Source organism: Equus asinus, unplaced genomic scaffold (assembly GCF_041296235.1).
Source record: "Equus asinus isolate D_3611 breed Donkey unplaced genomic scaffold, EquAss-T2T_v2 contig_307, whole genome shotgun sequence".
NCBI lineage: Eukaryota > Metazoa > Chordata > Mammalia > Perissodactyla > Equidae > Equus > Equus asinus.
This window is the reverse complement of record NW_027224969.1, coordinates 317,341-337,475: the sequence shown is the minus strand read 5'-3', so window position 1 is coordinate 337,475 and position 20,135 is coordinate 317,341. Positions and strand designations below refer to the sequence as shown.

At 34.9% G+C, this 20,135-nt stretch overlaps 1 protein-coding gene and 1 long non-coding RNA gene across 5 annotated transcripts in view; one reads left to right on the top strand and one right to left on the bottom strand.

Moving 5' to 3' along the window:
• The window catches only part of LOC139043621 (centromere-associated protein E-like), a 79,770-nt gene that overhangs the window by 24,599 nt on the left and 35,036 nt on the right, over positions 1-20,135 (top strand). For both annotated transcript variants that reach the window (XM_070503596.1, XM_070503595.1), the window contains 10 exons: positions 3,799-3,946; positions 4,827-4,915; positions 6,232-6,399; positions 10,746-10,865; positions 12,480-12,602; positions 12,685-12,850; positions 13,232-13,386; positions 14,565-14,879; positions 14,992-15,264; positions 15,418-15,576. In XM_070503596.1, coding sequence (XP_070359697.1) covers positions 3,799-3,946; positions 4,827-4,915; positions 6,232-6,399; positions 10,746-10,865; positions 12,480-12,602; positions 12,685-12,850; positions 13,232-13,386; positions 14,565-14,879; positions 14,992-15,264; positions 15,418-15,576 — 1,716 coding nt within the window. The remainder of the gene's footprint in view (positions 1-3,798; positions 3,947-4,826; positions 4,916-6,231; positions 6,400-10,745; positions 10,866-12,479; positions 12,603-12,684; positions 12,851-13,231; positions 13,387-14,564; positions 14,880-14,991; positions 15,265-15,417; positions 15,577-20,135) is intronic.
• LOC139043624 (uncharacterized) overlaps positions 12,299-20,135 on the bottom strand; it is a 50,622-nt gene continuing 42,785 nt past the window's right edge. For 2 of the 3 annotated variants that reach the window (XR_011500696.1, XR_011500697.1), the window contains 3 exons: positions 14,432-14,587; positions 13,626-13,799; positions 12,450-12,587 (listed from right to left, as the gene is read on the bottom strand). This is a non-coding gene — a long non-coding RNA (uncharacterized lncRNA). Of the gene's footprint in view, positions 12,588-13,625; positions 13,800-14,431; positions 14,588-20,135 lie in introns of all 3 variants that reach the window. The other variant, XR_011500698.1, reaches the window with a different exon arrangement.

The window sequence follows — 20,135 nt, the reverse complement described above, 5'->3', positions numbered from 1 at the left end:
TGTAGTGCGCTTTGTCTGTTGTTACAGTTTTTATTTTAAAGTCTATGTTTTCTGATATGAATATTGCTACCTCAGCTTTCTTTTCATTGCCATTTTCATGGAGTATCTTTTTCCATTCCTTCTCTTTCAGTTTGTGAGTGTCTTTAAGTCTGAAATGCATCTCTTGTATGCAGCACATATATGGGTCTTATTTTTTTTATGAAAGATGACAGCTTAAACTTGATATATAGGGAATAGAATTGGTATTCTTATATGCTTATTATATAGCTATGTGTTTCTTATCCTTTGATACAGTATATTTTAGGAAAGAACCTTTTGTGTATTTGCCTATACCTCAACAACACCTAGAACGTTCATTAAAAATACTTAACCCTGATTCCCATATGAAGAGATCCTAATTCAGAAAGTCTGGGATGTAGTCAAGGAATCTATTTGCACTATACTTCTTATGAAATTCTAATGAAATTGATTAGGTGATTGGAAACCACAGGTGTCTAGAGTATGTGGTAATATTTTCTATTTAATGAAACAGAAATAGTAATCTCAGGAAAATTTATCTAGACTATAAATCAACATAGTAATCAAAATTCTGGCTTCCAGTCTGTGTGCTTTTGTTTTTACCAGAGTAGGGGTTTATTTATCCAGCAGATGTTTTGGGGAGTGATAGTGTCATGGTTAAGAGAATGGCCTCTGGAGCTGGACTTTCTGGATTTGAATCCCAGTTCTGTCAATTCCTAACTCTCGACCTTGGGCCCTTTCTTAAATACTTTTTGCTGCAGTTTCCTTATCTGTGAGAAAGCTTGATCCTCACCTCATAGGACTGATGTGACAATTAAGTGAAGTGATATATAGAATGTGCTTAACACTATACTCTCCATACAGCAAATCCTCAATAAGTGTATGCTGTTAAGATTATTATTAATAGACGCTACCTTTAAGTCCACCATACCAGGTAAATGGAAGGCATCAAAACCATCTGTTGGCTCAGCCATGAGTAGGAAACAGCCCAAGGAAAGGGGTAGGGAAAAGTATGCCGGTTAGACATCTACATGTACAAAAGCTTGGAGTCGTGAGAAAACATATTTCTTGGACTTAAAATATTCTGGTGGCAGGGGCATTTAAACCACATTGTAGGATTCGAACATTGCATTATGCTAAGGATATGGGAAAGCCTTGTAGGTAACATGATTGGAATTGCTGTTTAGAAAGATGTGGCTACTGTGTACCTACAATTGATTGGGCCTCCACAAGGCTTGTGGCTCTGGAGATGGAAAAAAAATGGGTAAATTGGAGAGCTATTTGGGAGACAGACTCGACAGAACTTTGTGATTGTTTCAACATGGGGACATGGAAAGGGAGAAGGAAGCATCTAGAATGACATGCACACATTACTGGGCTTGCTGGATAGCTGGTAGCAGTATTTGTTGAGTTAAGGAACATTGAGTGAAGAGCAGTGGAGCTGTCCAGTGTTTTATTTGGGTCAGCTCTAGTTTAAGGTGTCAGGCAGTTGAAAATGCAAATATATGAAAATCAAGTGAAAGATCTGGGATGGAGATATCAATTTGGGCATTAACTACTGCAAATCCAAATTAAAGTCGTGAGAATGGATGAGCTTGCTCTGGGAGCATGTTGAGAATGAAAAGAACAGAGGGCCAAAGATAAGATCCTCCCAAACAACTTTTTAGGTAAAAGCAAAAAAGAGGAATGCCTAAAGGAGCCCAGGTTTAGCTCTAGAGTTAAGAAAGAAACCAGGTGAACGTGGTAAACTAAAAGAAGAGAATGTTGCATAGAGAGGTCACATTCTATGTCAGTGATGTCACGTTCTGCTGAGAAGTTAAATAAGACAAATATAGACTAAAACTTTTTGGATTTAGAAACAAGAAGCTCCTTTGCAAAAACAATTTGAGTTATGTATTGGGAATGAAAGCCACCTTGCAGTAGGCTGAGATGGCCCAAAGGCGTAGGATCTTGAATACAGTAGAAGGGTCTGGCCTTAGATAGAAGGAGAAACACTCCTTCATTATAACAAGGACAGAGGAAAAGGGTAGGAATCAATGCAAGTAATGCTTTTGTAAGTTTAGGCTTGTATTTTCTTTGTGAAATAGGAGGTTTAATTTTTCTTCTGTGGTGGCTGGAGATGGTAGAGACACAGTTTGTAGACCTGCTAAGGGTTTGAAATAGTCTCGCCTTTGTAGGGAATGGAAAAGAAAGCCAACGAGGGGGCAAGGAGTCTTGCCAGGCAGCCTTAAGGGCCCAGGTGATGTTGGTAGCCAGTCTTCTGGCTGTCCACACAGTGTTCAGGAGGCTAATAAAAGCTCAGATGGCAGTGTAATTCATCTGAGTGTACATTGTGATAGGATAGGTGTGGGGAACACAGAATGGGTCTAATAGTTTGAGACCATTGACCCCAAAATGTGATTGAACTGGTGATCTATAGAATCTAAGATGATGGGATGAGAGCCCAAAGGTAGCTGGCAGAAAGAAAACAGTGGATCAAGAGACTAGATGTCCCTCTTAAGCTAACTAGCTATAATGGGATTAACTGAATCACTGGGGTGGAAGGAGTTCTAGGTTTATGAGTTTCAGATGACAGGGTCCAGTGGCTTTGGGAGCGAATGGAGTTGAGCTGAAGGTCATGGGAATCAAGGATTTATATATGAATGTGCTTTTGCAGAGCAGGCTGTGGAAAGGGCTGGCCATTTCAAGCAGAAGCCATATATTCTGGGGACAACAGATAATCTTGACAGGCAACGCAGTGGAATGGGTGGTGGATAAGGTCTGAAGTTACAAGCATGGGCTCAGCCACCAATTGGCTGTATGACTGTACACAACTCATGTAAACTTTTTGGACACTCAGGCATCTATAAAGTGGATGTAGTAAGAGAGGATTGTTGAGAGGATCAAAAAAGATGAGATAATGCTTGTTCTAGTAAAGGGACAAGAGAGGAATATACCTGTAAAATATGGAAAAACACTTAGGCGGTAGTCAGAGAAAGAGAAAGCAGTAAAGCCAAGTGAGTGATGAGGACAGCTAGCTGGGTGGGACAAGAACCAGGAGACAGAGGTATCCCAGGAGGGATGAGGAAGAAGTAGAGAGACGAGGAAGAAGAGAACATAGAAACTAAAAGAAAATGTTGGCTAGAGAGAAGGAAGGAGTGAAGGGTTTGTTTTTGAAAAAATCAAAAGCAGAAAACAGAGGCTTGAGCATTCTTAAAGCCCAGTGGAAGAAGGTAGTGAAGACGACAGATGAACAGATACCTGAGGGAACAGAGTCCCAAGGGAGAACGGAAGGAACAAGATTAGGAGCGCTGGTTGGATCGTGAGCTTTATAAACTGGCAAAGAATTGGCATGGGAATGGCCCTGTGGAAGATTTACTTGCTGAGGGAAGTTCAAATGGGCTGCCTGTCTGTTCCTTCCCAGTTAAGGCTGGGTTCCCAGAAGTGCTTTTGGTCACTATGTTGGTGGCTGTGCTGTCTTCTGTAACACCAGATTACTTGAAGGATTGATACTTAACTAATTCCTTTCAGTAAATTTGCAGAAATTCTTGTAAGTAAGCCTTCAAATACAAAATGAAATTTAAATAATAGTTTCATCAAATTTATTATGAAGTTAACACTAATTTGAAAAGTTTGAATATGTTTTCTTATCTCAGGATGTCCTTAGACTGATAAGATATTAAACTAGGCTGAATAAGAATTCTACCAAGTCAATGGTTGTTAAAAATGGAAACTAGTTCCCTTGTTTTATGATGTTTGAGCCAGATGTGTGTGAGGTAATTTTGATTTCTTCTTCTTTAGGCTAAAAAAAAACGAAGAGTCACTTGGTGTGTTGGCAAAATTAACAAAATGAAGGATTCAAACTATGTAAATGAGTTTAATGTACCAGAGAATGTAACAACAAAGACACATAAGTCTGCTCTAACTTTAGGAGGAGAAATTGATGAATGTGAGTTCTTCTTCAACTACTTTTAATTATAAAAGTATCCCCATAAAGAGAGACTTTATTTATAACTCAGTTAATGTGATAAACACAGTTAAATAAAATGTATGTATTTTAGATGTGATTACGATGATAAAAATAAGTAATTTTAAGAAAGTGAACATTGATGAAGTTCTCTATTTTTTCCAGATCTCTTAAGAATGATGTGCTGTAGTTGAAACATTTGAGACAGATATTTTTATTTTTTGTTTTTGTTTTAATCACTGCTCATTAAGTTAGTACCCATATAATGTCTGGCTTAAACTTTGCTAATCTTGAAAGGGTAGCATTTACACAGGAATCTGTTGCAAAGTTTGTCTCTAACATTATAAGTATTTTTTAGGGGCATTTAAAAATCTGCTTACAATGATTAAATCTCAAATTTAGAATTTGTCCTTTTAACCTATACAGTCGCACGTTGATTAATGATGGGACGTGTTCTGAGAAGTGCATCTTTAGGCAATTTTGTTGTTGTGTGAACATCACAGAGTGCACTTACACAAACCTAGGTGGTACAGCCTGCTACACACCTGGGCTCTGTGGTACTAATCTTGTGGGACGCCTGTTGTATATGCAGTCCGTCCTTGACTGAAACGTCCTTATGCCGTGCATGAATGTGTTGTACTAAGGATCCTACATTTTATCACTAATTCTAACCAGTGATCTTAATTCGCACGAGTATATAAATGATCACATCTGTTTATATATTCTTGGCATTCATACTGTGAGCACATATTAACTAATTTGAGCTTATTACCTCAGATCAGAATTTTTTTAATCTTTAATTTGAGTTTTAGGAAACTTAATAACATGTTTATGGATAAATTTCTTTTCCCCCTAATTATAGCTCTCTATTCAGAGTCTGATATTTTCAGTAACACTCTTGATACATTAACTGAGACAGAGTGGAATCCAGCAACAAAACTACTAAGTCAGGTAACTTAAATGTATTTTACAGAACATTATCCTTTTACTCTTCTTTAAATTCATTTGTTATTGATGTTTGCTGTTGTGGCACATTTCTAGCTCTGACTGTTTCAGTAGTAGTTGAGGTTCTTATTAAGGCTTCCCCAACTTGTTACACTCCTCGTTGGTAACTGTGGCATACAGAGAGAGGCTAAACATTTCCTAAAGTATGGTAATAGGTAAACCTTTGCTTCTAGTTTTTACCAGCAGATCTTGGTATCTATGATTTTTTGGTAAGTTTCTGTTTTGCCTTGGGCCATCCCTTGAAGGTAAAAAGGGCTGATTTTAAAAGTATCAAAATTCTCAGGCATAAAGTAGAATGGTGTATCAGGGAAGGGTAATATTGCCAAATAATGCTGAAAAATGAAAGTAAATAAAATTATATAGTCTTATGAAAACTTTAAGAAATAAGGAATACTGTAGTGAATACTTTAGTATGTTTAGATTCCATGTTTGCTTTCTAGGCTGCTAATATTCAAAGAAATATAACATAGTCATATAAATGTATTTGTTAAAGAAAATTTCATTTTAATTTTGAAATAAAATTGCAGTGATTCTTGGGAATTGTTATTATCATTAGCTAACCATTATAATTAGTTGTAATGGTTCTTATAATTAATTATTATGGGGAATTATATGCTTTTGTGTCCCTAAAACACTCTGGAAGGTTTGTTGTTTTTTTCAAATCCCTAGTGTTGGTTTAGTTTCTTTTAACTCATGGCTTACTCTTCCTCATGATGGAACAGAAAGCAGAAACAGGCCTCTGCTCAGCACGGTGAGGCCTGGCAGCCGTTGGAGTTTTAGAAGTCAATAAATAATGGCTCCATGTCACTTCCTAAATTCAGAGCTGTCTGAGAAATTAAACAGGAGTCAAGCAGGTGGAGAATTACATTATTAGCTTTATTACCAAGGAGCTTAAGGATCTGTGGTCAGATGACTTCCCATTATGTGCCCTACTCCTACTCCCGACTGAATTTTAAGTCAGGCACAGGCAGAGCATTTGTTTATATGATCTTTCTTTCTTTCTTTCTTTCTTTCTTTCTTTCTTTTTTAATTCTATCTCTTTGAAAATAGTCTTCCTCTATTCTATGTTAGCTAGTTTACCAAAAGGCAGACCTTCTGTTATGCTGTGGATCAAGCTAGACCATTGGGAAGATATTGGAGAATGGCCCAAACTACCAAATGATTCAAGGTTAAATGAATTATTTGACTAATCCAGATTTTAGTTAACAAAACAAAGAACTTGAATCCTCTCTGACTTGAAAATCTGGTTTTGTTTATAATAGGAAAACTTAGAAAGTGAGTTGAATTCACTTCGTGCTAACTATGATAGTCTGGTACTAGACTATGAACAACTAAGAAGAGAAAATGAAGAAATGGAATCGAAATTAAAAGAAAAGAATGGTTTGCATGAATTTGAGGCTCTAGAAAGAAAAGCAGAAAAAGATCAAGAGGTAAAAGATGAAAAGATGTGGAAACACAAAACTAAACTAAAACTACACTTTGTGTGTGTGTGAGGAAGATTGGCCCTGAGCTAACATCTGCTGCTAATCTTCCTCTTTTTTTTGCTTGAGGAAGATTGTCCCTGAGCTAACATCTGTGCTGGTCTCCCTCTATTTTGTATGTGGGACACCATCACAGCATGGCTTGATGAGTGCTATGTAGGTCTGCACCTGGCATCCAAACCCATGGAGTGCACAAACTTAACCACTACACCACCAGGCTGGACCCTAAAACCACACTTTTAAAAGTATCATTTTCTTAAAGATGTTTATTTCTAAGGTTGATATATTGAAAACCCAACCATTTTCCATTTGTACACACAATTTAGAGAATTTAAGAAATAATCAGTTCATTTATATTGCTTTAAAAATAGTTAAATCATAATTGTTTCACTTGTGCTTGTGTGCAAGAAGAGGAAGGAATCAAAAACATCTTTGAGCAGGTTTGGTGAATCTGCCTATTGATGAATTAATCTTGAAGAAATTATTTCCTGATAATTTGTATGTTATCAATAATTTATTGAGTATACCAGAATTGCTGCCTAGAGCATAGCTGTTTCCTTCTGAGACCAATATGAATTTTAATATCTAGTGAATGTTTTATGTATGGATACTACATATTAATGGACTTCATTTTCTTTAGAAAGTATGTACCTAAGTAGTTAGAACATTATTAGAATAGCTGGGAAAGCTGATTTTGCATGTTTCTTTTTCCATAAGAGAGTTATTGTAAAAATTAGTATAACTAATATGAAGTAGTTTTAATGGAATTTTTAGAAATGAAACAGATTAGTTAAATTTTCTCAGTGTATAATGTTAGGCTACATGTTAAGAGAACCTAATCCCCAAATCATCAGACTTTGGAGACAGAAATTGTCCAAAAGATTCAAGAGATTTCTTAGTGCAGAGAGTCGTTAACTTAGAGTTTATAGACACGATGAAATTATTTTGCAGAAGTTTTGAACTCACTCATTTTTTGGGAACGAGAATCCATAGCTGTTATCATACTTGTGAAGTGATCTGTGATTCCCTCCAAAATTAAGAGCCAGTGTTTGGTGTGGTTAAAGTATGAGTTAATTTGCAGCTGCTTCTCAGATTTCTGTATGAATAGCCCAAAGGGACACAATCATTTTTCCTCTGTGTCATTGTTTAGTTTCTCACCCTCTTTTCCTTTTTAAAAGGAAAAAAAGAATCCTGTGCCAAATATGTTATTTCCATTCTACCTACAAATTAGTTAATCCTACATTTCATAGGTATTATATCCTAAGACGCAAAAGTTTGTAAGTTCTCCAGAGTTTCATTTACCTTTTTTAATATTCTCATATTGACAAAATGCAAAATGTCATGAAAAAAACAGTGGACTTCAGTCAGTAAAACTGGATTTTATTGAGAGGAGGTGGTCTGGCGTCGTGGTTAAGAACAGGTTCTCTGGGGCCAGACTCCATGGATTTAAGCCCCAGTTTTGCTGCTCCCGACCTCACTGCGGATTCAAGCCTGGCACGCATTATTGACAAGGCCTTGAGCAAGCACCGAATTTCATAGGGCTTCCTTCCTGCGTGTCTCCACCCCTGAGGTTAGATCAGGTGCTTGCCAAGGCCCCTTCGAACTCCAAAATTTCATCTAAGTTTTTGTGTATTTCTTATTATAAATAATATGATGTAAAATTAACTTCGGGCATAAGTGTAGCAGTAATTTCTCTAATTTTTTATTACGTCATTTATATGTTCAATTAGTAAAAACTGAAGCTCACTGAATTGTCACACTCAAAAAGATTACAAAATAACAGAATGTATGACTTGAATCTCACATCTGGATTTTTTTTTCTTTTTTAACCACAGTCAAAGGGGAAAATAATCCTATTCTCTTCAGTTTTTCTTGGACATAAATTGAAATTCTAGGTTCTGTAAGGTAACATAAAAGATTAAGTAATAAAAACTTATTCTTTTCAAAGACAGTTTTACAATATCCATTCCATTTTAAACTGAAAATATTGTAAGTTTATGTGTATGCAGTAAAATATGTTCCAAAACATATATTTTGGGGAAAAGTTTAACCAAAAAAGAGTAAAAGTCAAATTATGGCTTTAGGACCTATGTCATTGCTCTGGTTTGCCAAAGGGTTTCACCAAAAATCACCAAAGCTGTGGATAATTCTCAAGTGGGAATATCATAATATAGGATGTTTAAATAGTGATTTTAGAGGGAGAAATAAGGTCAGTATCATCAAGCTCAGGGAACAAGAGAAATTACAGTCCTGCTGCTTAAGAAAACAATGCAGATTTCAGCTCTAAGTTTCAGCAGGTGAAATGAAATACTTAAGTTCTTAAGACAAAAACTTGATTTATTTAATTTTATAATTTTCACAACTTGGAGATTTTTGTCTTAAGAACTTAAGTATTTCATTTCACCTGCGGAAAATTACAGCTGAAATCTACATTGTTTTCTTAAGCAGCAACAGATTAACTTTTGATCGTATTGTACACTTTATGCTCAGCATCTTAAACAATATGTTATTGGAAGGTTACACTCAGATCTTTACAAAAGTTGCTTCATCTTTTTCTGTTTATGAGAACCAATACTTCAAATGAAGTGCTATTTCAAATGAGAAGTGGGAGAATTTTTCCTTCTAAATCTTTATTTTCTAAATATTTTCCAAAATTAAGAATGATCATTTAGTTCTTTCTTTTTGGTAAATGTGCTTTTCTTGCACAAAAATTAGAAATAGGCAGCTTTCTTGCACGAAAGTTAGAAACAGAGAAGAAGAGGTAAAAGATGAAGCCAGTTTAAATTACAACCTATACAAATGTCTAAAACTTTGCCAAACAATTGGGCAGCCACTCACCACATGTGGCAGCTGGGCACTTGAATTGGGGCCAGTCTGAATTGACTTCAGTATGAAAAAAGAATGTAAAATATTTCATTTTTTTTATATTGATTACATGAAGAAATGACAATATTTTGGATATATTAGGTTAAATAAAATGTATTATTAAAATTAATTCTACCTGTTTTATTTTTTAATGTGGCTACTAGTAAATTTTAAATTACAAATTTGGCTCACATTATATTTCTGTTGGATGATACTGCCCTAAAATAAGAACGTCAACACTAGTCTGAAATCTGAAACTAGTTTAGGATGGAAACAGCCAGTCGCTTGCATTCTACTAGAATTTGCTTTTACTCTTTAAGGACTCATCTGATTATTAAGATTAAATAATTCTAAGGAAAAATATGTTTATCTTAGGAAATTGTAGTTTACTTGTTTTGAACACAAAAGTTTATGGTACTGAGATAGTTAATGCTATAGCTATTTTGATAGAAAGGAAACTTTAATAGAAATACTTATATCTTTAAGTATTCCTTATACTTTTAGACAGTTGGACAATGTAAAGCGATAACATCATCTTTCCAATATTCCCTGTGGAATAAACCAACAGGGTAGATAGTTGGTAATGCTGTGCATACCTCTGTAGCTTTGGTGAGCACCACATGGAACCAGCCTAATCCAAACCTGCATTCCAGATCACAACGCATTAACAAGCACGCCAGTGTAAAGCTAAATGGCTAATTCATGGGAAGAAAAAATCTTACGGGGTAAATACATTTATGCATTTAACTTACCCAAAACAAAAATCTATTCAGAGAATGTTTTTTAAAAGTTTGATTACAGTTCATCTCCTCCAAGTGATGCCTACTAATGTACTTTTGATGTTATTGTAACTTTATTAACAGATGATGTAACTGTTATTTGGGTTATGCTGAGGTTTTCTTCTTTGTTTTGTGGGGTTTTGGGATTTTTCGTTTGGTTAGTTGGGTTTGGTCTTTTGGGAGAGTTTTTGTATTTTTAAATAATGAGGTGCTCTGCTGCAGTAGCTTGAACAGTTATCTCTCAGCCCTTCTTACTGTGTTAGGTGATTCTGAAGCAGTGAATGAATGCTGTCTTTTTTTTTTTTTTGCTCTGTTTAACTATTGGTTTGCTCTGTTGCCTGTTCACATGCTCTTACAGATGCAACTAATTCATGAAATTTCCAACTTAAATAAAGAATTTAGTTAAGCATGCAGAAGTGTATAATCAAGATCTTGAGGTGAGCTTTTAGGTTGATATTTCTGTTGATAAGGGACTAGAGCTATAAAATATACATCATATGTAATTGAACATGATTTCAGAAAAGAGAAGGAATTATATTTAAGTATCAACTTTTAAATTTTACTGTCTAAACTATTAAATGTAAATTCTTTTTAATCCCTTAGAATTTAGATCCAATTAAATTGTGTTTCACTCTCCTTTGATTCTTTTAGAATGAACTAAGTTCAAAAGTAGAGCTGCTTAGAGAAAAGGAAGACCAGATTAAAAAGCTACAGAAATACATAGACACTCAAAAATCAGAAAATGTGAACATGGACTTGTCATACTCATCGGTAAAAATCAGGTTTATTTTGTTGTGTAATCATGTTGGCATTTATAGTGTACCATCACCATCATCATAGCAAATGCTTACGTTGAGCCTACTGTGTGCCGAGCATTGTTGTAGTTGTTTTACATTTAGTATTTTATTTAATCCTATCACTAACCCTATGGGAAAGGGACTGTTGGTATCATTGCCATTCTACAGATAAAGAATCGCTCAGAGAGTTGAGGACATCATTCTTTGAGTGCATGTAAGTAAGTTAGGAGTGAGCTTCCATTAAAAACCAGTAATTCAAAAAACATTTTAATTTTTTTCAATTGTTTTATACAAATGCATGAAGAAGTATGTAGTTGATCTCAGCCAAGATATCAGATCTTGGCATTAAGTAACATTTGAATCTCATGGTGAAATTGTTAAATTTTTTTATTTGCTTTCAATCCACCTGATTACTTCAAGAAAGTATCTGTTTGATTCTAGTTTTTAACACCCTTTTTTAAAAGGCAACAGTTTCTAGCTAGAATTTTTTTATTTTTTTAAAGATTGGCACTTGAGCTCACATCTGTTGCCACTCGTCGTCATCATTTTTTTTTTCTTCTTCTTCTCCCCAAAGCCCCCTAGTACATAGTTGTATGTTCTAGTTGTGGGTCCTTCTGTCTGTGGCATGTGTGATGCTGCCTCAGCATGGCCTGATGAGTGATGCCATGTCCGCACCCAGGGTCCGAACCAGCAAAACCCCGGGCCACTGAAGTGGAGCTCGTGAACTTAACCACTCGGCCACAGGGCTGTCCACTAGCTAGAATTTTTTTAATCTTAGTTTCTGTTGTTCTTTTGTTTTCATTTGAACTTGTCAGAGTACTTTTTGTTACCTTCTATTAATCACAAATGATTCTTTTTAAAAGTGTTGTTACTGTTTGGAGGCCCTGGGAAGAAAGGTACTTTCATATAATCTTCGAGTGTCTACTGACAGAGTGGCAAGCAGAATTGCCCACTTTTTAAAAGTTGTTCTTTATTTCTTTCTCTTTATTCATTCATTCATTCATTCATGCATTAATGTTTTCCCAAGGACATATGGTTGAATTCATGTCAGCTAAAGTCATGTTAAAATGCTACTTCTCTTTAAAAATGACACAGTGGATCTTTTTATGTATTTATCAGTTATATTTTCTCTTCTGTGAGTTGCCTGTTCGTATCTTTTCTCTCTTTTTCTTTTGGATTGTTTGTCTTTTTTTTTTCAGTTTGTGATTTAATATTCTTAATTTTAACTATTAATTGCTCACCTGTCATGTTTTGGAGAGAATAATTTAAAAATACGTAGGAAACTTTAACAGGCTAGCTGAGCAACAATTGTGTTAATCTTTTTTAAACAATAACAGATTTCTTAAATTACAGTACTTCTATATATATAGTGCTTTTATAATTTGGAAAAAGATAACCAGAATTTTTAAAAATATTTTTATTTTCGAAAATGTCATTTCTTTTCATCTATCCTAAAAAAAATTTGGTGATTAACGTATTTTCACCATTTTTGATTTGTTAGGAATGACATCTGTGTGTGTGTTCTCTAAAGTCTTTTCCAACTCTAAGAAAGTTAGCTTTCAGGAAATCCTTTTTGTTGTGTGTATAGGAAAACATTCAAGACCTCAAACAGATGAAACAGACTCTGTTCGATGCTGAGGCTGTAGCCCTCGATGCCAAGAGAGAAGCAGCCTGTCTCAGGAGTGAAAATCTGGAGCTGAAAGAGAAAATGGTAAGTGATTTTTGTTATATTTATAATAAAGCAGTTGTAATGATCACTACATTTTTGTGAATTTGTATTGTTTCTCTCATAGAAAGAACTTGCAAGTGCATGCAAGCAAATGGAAAATGATATTCAGTTATATCAAAGGCAGTTGGAGGCAAAGAAGAAAATGCAAGTTGATCTGGAGAAAGAATTACAATCTTCTTTTAATGAAATAGCAAAACTCACCTGCCTTATAGATGGAAAAGTTCCAAAAGGTATTTTATAATTTCAGACTTACCTCTTTGCAAATCCAACTGCCTAAAGGATTTTGCACCTCCATTCCAATGATTAAAAGTCCATTGTTCTCTGATGTTTGTAAGTAGCCTAATATTAAATTTCAATATCATTTGGTGTCAGTATTTATAAGTGTTTCCATGGACTTCAAATTATAAAGGTTTAAGAATTATTTTTCAAATGAATTGGACCCGATCTTGAAAAAGGCGATTCAAGAACTTTTAACAATTGGATTACCTGTTGACCAACACTGGTTCTTTCTTTAATAAATTTTATATAATCTGATTAAGTAATCTAAGTTTGTATGTAATTTAAATTGTCCCAATAACTGCAAACTGTTTAATTTACCAAAAATATCCTAGATTTGCTCTGTAATTTGGAATCAGGAAGAAAGATTACTGATCTCCAGAAAGAACTGAATAAAGAAGTTGAAGAAAATGAAGCTTTGCATAAAGAAGTTAATTTGCTCTCAGAGTTGAAATCTTTACCCTCAGAAGTAGAAATGCTAAGGAAAGAGGTAAATATGTTTTTAAGCAAATAACTCTTACTTTGAAATAAAAACCCTTGCAATATTGCCTTAAATATTTTGCCATAGTTTGTTTTAAAGTAACAGTGAAGAGACTGTAAACATTTGACCCTGCTTGTTAGGAACATTTTCAAAGAATATGTAACAGTATACTTAGTAATGAGATCCATGTAGGGGCCATTTCTATAGTCCTCAGATGTAGTGCTTTTCAACAGAGATTGATGGCCCACCCTTAGTCTTTATCTTTTTTGGTGCTGTTGCTGTGGTCATATCACTATGTTGAATAAAGGAGAGTAAGGAGGTAAAGAGGGTGGCATTGATGAAGTTTTAGAGGTTGACGTAAATATTGCAGCCTAGTGAGCAATTCCGGAAACCTTCTGCCAGCCTTTCCTTTTTCTGCCTTTCTGAAAGAAATAAAAAGGACAAGAATTTGAGTACTTACTACATGGTGAGCATCATGCTAAACAACTTTAGCAACGTTATTTAGTCATCCTAAAAACTCTTTAAAGTACATGCTGTTTTTTAGCCCAACACATAGTTATGGATCTAAAAGCTGAGTTACACAGACCTGCCTCCTACCCTGAGCCTGTGGTTACAAGAGCTCTACTGTCTCGCTCCCTCTCCTTTGTCTCAACTTTGGCTCTCCTCTCTTTTTCCCACTTCCTTCTCCTTTATCTTTCACAATGATTAAACTATTTATAAGCTGGATATTGTTGGTTTAAATTAATTACTTAAATAATAGTTTCAATTTAAGTTATTTAAAATTTAAATTATTCATGGATTAAGTTTTTGGAAATCTGAGCTGCATTCAAAGCCTTTAGAAAGAAAATAATAAGTCAAATTCTAAGAAAAACCATAAGATGCCTGAAACACCATAAAGTTAGAAAACACTTTAGAATGATAGATAAGGAAATAAAGACATCCTAATTAAGTGTTTCTTCTCCACTCAATCCTTACTAGAACCCAAACAAAACTTTGATGGTAAAGTTAAGCAGGATAATATATTGTTATAAAGATGTGACAATAAAAATATTACCTTTCCTCAGTCAAATCTGTGCTTAATTTCAATGTCTTTTTTCTTTTTTGCAGATAAAGCTTTTCTTTTCCTGATAACTGCTGTAGTGGATCTTATATTGCTAACATAGCTAAATTTTATTTCTTTTCCGTAGATAAATGACAAATCTGAAGAGCTCTGTAAAATAACATCAGAAAAAGACAAATTGTTTTCTGAAGTAGTTCATAAAGAGAGTAGAATTCAAGATTTACTTGAAGAAGTTGGGAAAACTAAAAGTGACCTAGCAGCTAGCCAGTTGAATTATAAAAGAACTGATCAAGAATTCCAAGATTTTAAAAATCAACATGTTGAAACTGAGCAAAAGTATAAGATGGTCCTTGAGGAGAATGCAAGAATGAGTCAGAACATAGGAAATCTCTCTAAAGAAGCTCAAACACTTGGTTTAAGCTTGGATGCTTTGAACATGGAGGTTGGTACAACACACCCTCTATGGAAATGGTCTTTAGTTTTCTGGGGTTTGGCTTCTATATAGATGCCACAGAATGCTCTGCTTCTCACAGTAACTTTTTCTTATTTTAAAGCTTTCTTACAAAACCCAGGAACTTCAGCAGAAAACAGCTGAGAGTCAAGAAAGGTTAAATGAAGTGAAAGAGCTGAAGCAACAATTAGAAAGTAGAGATTCTAGGCTGCAAACTGTCGAAAGGGAGAAAGCACTGATTACTGAGAAACTTCAACAAACCTTAGCAGAAGTAAGAACCTTAACCCAAGAAAAAGATGGCCTGAAACAGCTCCAAGAGAGCCTGCAGATTGAGAGGGACCAGCTCAGAAGTGACATTCAGGACACCGTGACCATGGTGAGGCTTTGACAGAGTAAACTGAAAACTCAGAGCCTCTTCAAGACGTTCAGGAGCCATCAGTTATTATTTATGATCAAGCAGTAACTATAAAGTTATTTTCATTGTTTCACATTATTCTAATTGAAATTGTGTTCCCTTTCTCTGACAAAGAACATAGATACCCAAGAACAATTACAAAATGCTCTTGAGTCTTTAAAACAACACCAAGAAACAGTTAACACACTGAAAATGAAAATTTCTGAGGAAACTTCCAGGAATTTGCGTATAGAGGAAAACATAGGAGAAAATTCGGATGAATTTCAGGAAAAGGTAAAGGGTATTTCTGTTCGAGTTTTCATATACTATATGTGAGCTTTCTCCTTAACTTCAGACACTTAAGTACATAATGGTGACCTCAATCTTATTGATTATTCACAGTGAATAACTAACAACAGTTTACAAGATTAGCCCTAGTGTCTTTGAAATAACTTCAGATATAACTGCTTACAATCAGTTGGAAAAGGAAAAGGCAAAAATGTTAGTTCAAACTTTGAGCTGATATTTTCCGAGGCCTGGTGTATTTTAAACATCTTTAAAAGCCCCTCTGAATTCTAAGAATGTAAGAAAGATTGAGTGCTTATTATTACTTATGGGTAAAATATTTGTTTTATATCAGATTTTGTGTACTAGTTGAGAGTTCACTATCGATGTGTGTGTCGTGTTCATGTCTGTTTCTAGAGCTGTGCTGTGCTTAAATCTCAGCTTATTCTAGGCAGCATGGTTCGTTTTGTCCTGAAACCTGGGGAGAAGAGCTGCTTTGTTATTTAATTATATACAAGAAAGGCTAGGATGCTAATGATGATTTTTTAAAAGGGAGGTATATTAGTCTGCCATCACAAAATATCATAGACTAAGTAGCTTAAACAACAGAAATTTACTTTTTCCCAGTTGTAGAAGCTAGAGGTCCAAGGTTAAGGAGCTAGAAAATTCAGTTTCTTGTGAGCCCTCTTCCTATCATGCAGATGGCACCTCTCCTCACATGGCCCTTCTGTGTGTGAGCCGAGAGAGCTCTGGTTCTCTTCTGCTTCTGGAGTGGACACCAGTTCTATGGGGTTAGGGCCCCAGCCATATGATCTCATTTAACCCTAATTACTCTCCTTAAAGGCCCTCTCTCCAAATACAGTCATTTTGGGGCTTAGAGCTTCAACATGTGGATTTTGGGAGGACATAATTCAGTCCATAACGGGATTGCCTGTAATTTTATATAACTGATTTATTTACAATGCATTTCTACTTTTCAAAAATGCCTTTTATATGTCAGAATTTTTTATACTATTTTTCATTGTTATTATACTTAATACTATTTAATCCAGAATAATTACTACTGGGAATTTAAAACGTTCACCAATAGGAGAATGGTGAAATAATCTTTCATACATCCATAGCTTGGAGTAGTAGTCATTCATATATATATATATATATATATACGTATAAATTTATTTTTGTTTGTTTTGTATCTTTAATTGTGGTAAAATATACATAGCATAAAATTTACCATCTTTATCATTTTTAAGCAAACAGTTCAGTAGTGTTAGGTACGTTCACGTTGTTGTGCCACCAATCTCCAGAATTCTTTTTATCTTGTGAAGCTGAAACTCTATACCCACTAAACAATTCCTCATTCCCTCCCTCCTCTAGCCCCTAGCAACCACTTTTCCACTTTCTATCTCTCTTAATTTGGCTACTCTAGGTACCTCACATAAGCGGAATCATGCAGTATGTTGTCTTTTTTTGACTGGCTTATTTCATTTAGCATAGCGTCCTCAAGGTTCCTCTATGTTGCAGCATACATCAGAAATTCCTTCCTTTTTAGGGCTGAATAATATTCCATTGTATGTATATACTACATTTTGTTTAACCATTCACCCATTAATGGGCAGTGAAGATTGCTTTCACCTTTTTGCTGTTGGGAATAATGCTGCTATGAACATGGTGTACAAATATCTCTCTGAGTCCCTGCTTTCAATTCTTTTGGATGTCAGATTTACTGGATCATGTTTTTTATCTTTTGAGGAACTGTCATACTGTTTTCCATCATGGCTGTACCATTTTACATTCCCACCAGCAGTGCATAAGGGTTCCAATTTCTCCAAGTTCTCACCAACACGTATTATTTTCTCCTTTTTTCACAGTAGCTATCCTAATAAGTGTGAGATGATATCTCATTGTGGTTTTTATTTGCATTTCCCTAATGACTAGTAATGTTGAGCATCTTTTCATGTGCTTGTAGGCTATTTGTATATCTTTACAGAAATGTCTGTTCAAGTCTTTACTCATTTTTAAATTGGATTGTTTGGTTTTTGTTGTTGAATTTTAGACATTCTTTATATAGTCTGGATATTAACCCTTTATCAATTGTGTGACTTGCATATATTTTCTCCCATTCCTAGGTTGCCTTTTCACTCTGTTGATTGTGTCCTTTGGTGCACAGAAATTTGTAGTTTTTATGTAGTCCAGTTTATCTCTTTTTGCTTTTGTTGTCTGTGCTTTTGGTGTCATATCCAAGAAATCATTGGCAAGATCCACTTTATGAAGTTTTTCTCCCATGTTTTCTTCTAAGCATCTTACAGTTTTAGTTCTTATGGTTAGGTCTTTGATCTACTTTGAGTTAACTTTTTTATATGATGTAAAGTAAGGGCCCAACTTCTTTCTTCTGCATGAGATATCCAGTTTTCCCAACACCATTTGTTGAAGATACCATCCTTTATGATTGAATGGTCTTGACATCCTTGTTAAAGATCATTTGACCATATGCAAAGGTTTATTTCTGGGCTCTGTTTTCTATTTCATTGGTCTATATATCTGTCTTTATGCCAGTACTGAGCTGTTTTGATTACTATAACTTTGTAGTAAGTTTTGAAATCAGGGTGTGTGAGACCCTCAGCTCTGTTCTTTTTTCAAGATTGTTTTGCCTGTTTGGAGTCCCTTGAGATTCCATATGAATTTCAGGGTGGATTTTTCTATTTCTGCAAAACACTATTAGGATTTTATAGGGATTGCATTAAATTTGTAGATCGCTTTGGGTAGCATTGACTTCTTAACAATATTAAGTCTTCCAATCTGTGAACATGAGACGTCTTTCCATTTATTTGTGTCTTTAATGTATTTCAGATACATTTTGTAGTTTTCATTGTACAAGCCTTTGCCATCTTGGTTAAGTTTATTCCTTAATATTTTATTCTTTTTGATGCTTTTGTAAATGGATTGTTTTCTCTATTTCCTTTTTTAATTGTTTATTGTTAATGTATAGAAATGTAATAGAGTTTTGTATAGTCATGGAATTTCTTTAAAGTAGACATTATCTACAATTGGAAAATTTCCAGGATACATTATTAAATAAAAACAGATACATACTAAAGAACAATTCAGTAAGATCCAACTTATGTAAAGAAACCTCTATATACCTTTATATACTATTACTCTATATAATGAGCTTCTTTTTTCCCATTTACTCTGGGGTACAATATTCCTGCCTTGGAAAAGGAGCTTTCTCTTCCTCTCTCCCTATGCTTCAGTCATTCTTTCCTAGAAAGCATTTTCACTTGCTCTGTATCTTGTATTCTCAGTTTATCTATATTTTGGGTCAACTATGGGCCAAAGGCACTTGACCTTGATTTAAAATTTATGACTTCCACTTTTATAAGGGGAAAGGTTTTTCAATAGTTTTTTGAAAATAAATGCACAGTCAGTAGCCGCTTTTAAACAAATGCAAAATGCAGTCACAGGGCCCCATGAGAAGGAGCAGTAGAGGCGGAGTGAGGGAAAAGGAGAGTTACACTCACCGGACCAGCCAGTCTGTGGTATTAAGTTCATGCTGGAATCATCTGTGTTGATAAAAGGGTCTAACTGGAAATTCTCCTGGGCCATTCTGTTCATCAGGGTTTCTGAAATCTGGGATGCAATGCTGAGGTGAGCTTGGTCTTGTGAAATCGTGTTCATGCTGGAATCACCCATGAGGATAAAGCAGTGGGTCTAGGGATTTCCAGATAAACCTGTTTATCAGAGCACCAGAGGGCAGCCTATGATAGCCTAGTAGGTCTATCATGAAGCCTCTAGGAGTGCCCGTTTTCAATCCTGCTTGATGTGTCTCTCTCTGGAAATGAGTTTCTCTAGTGTGTCTCAACAGAAATTTTAAACTTTGTGATTAGTAGGCTTATTCTCATATAAAGGACACAATTTTTTTCCTTATTTAATAATTAGACCTATTAGATTTGCTCATAACCATGGTAGCTGGAATACTTTCTAGGCTGAGTTCAGTTTTGCACTTTGTCTCAATCTGCTTTGTTTTGTGTACATTTCCATATTTAGGAGTAAAGATGCAAGATTCTGAATTATAGTAGCTGACTGACTAATCCCAAAGACTCTGTGTTCCTGCCTTAATTTCTCCTGTAGTTGTAGTTAGCTCTCTGCTCATCCTTGTAGAAGCTCATGCAGATTGCCAAAAAGAAGGGGCTAACCAAATGAAATATGGTTTGTCTGTATCCACTCTAGAGAATTGAGCAACTACTAAAAATTATAATTTGGAGATTATGTAACAGCATGGGAAAATGCATATCATCTAATCTAAGTGGGAAAGAAAAACTAAAAAGGATCTTATATGTAAAGTAGTCATAATTGCAATGTTAAAAAAATTCTTTTAATAGAAGAAACTCTGGAAGGAAATATTCCCAAATTCTAATAGTGGTTGTGTGAAGTTGGTGTCATTGGATGATTTTTTTTCTTTTTCTTTTTTTTCTAATTAAATATAGATTATTATAAAAACTTTTTAAACATCTGTGACCAATATTCAGCTGAGTGTTTTTACTGGGCTAGTATAGGATTATATGGTG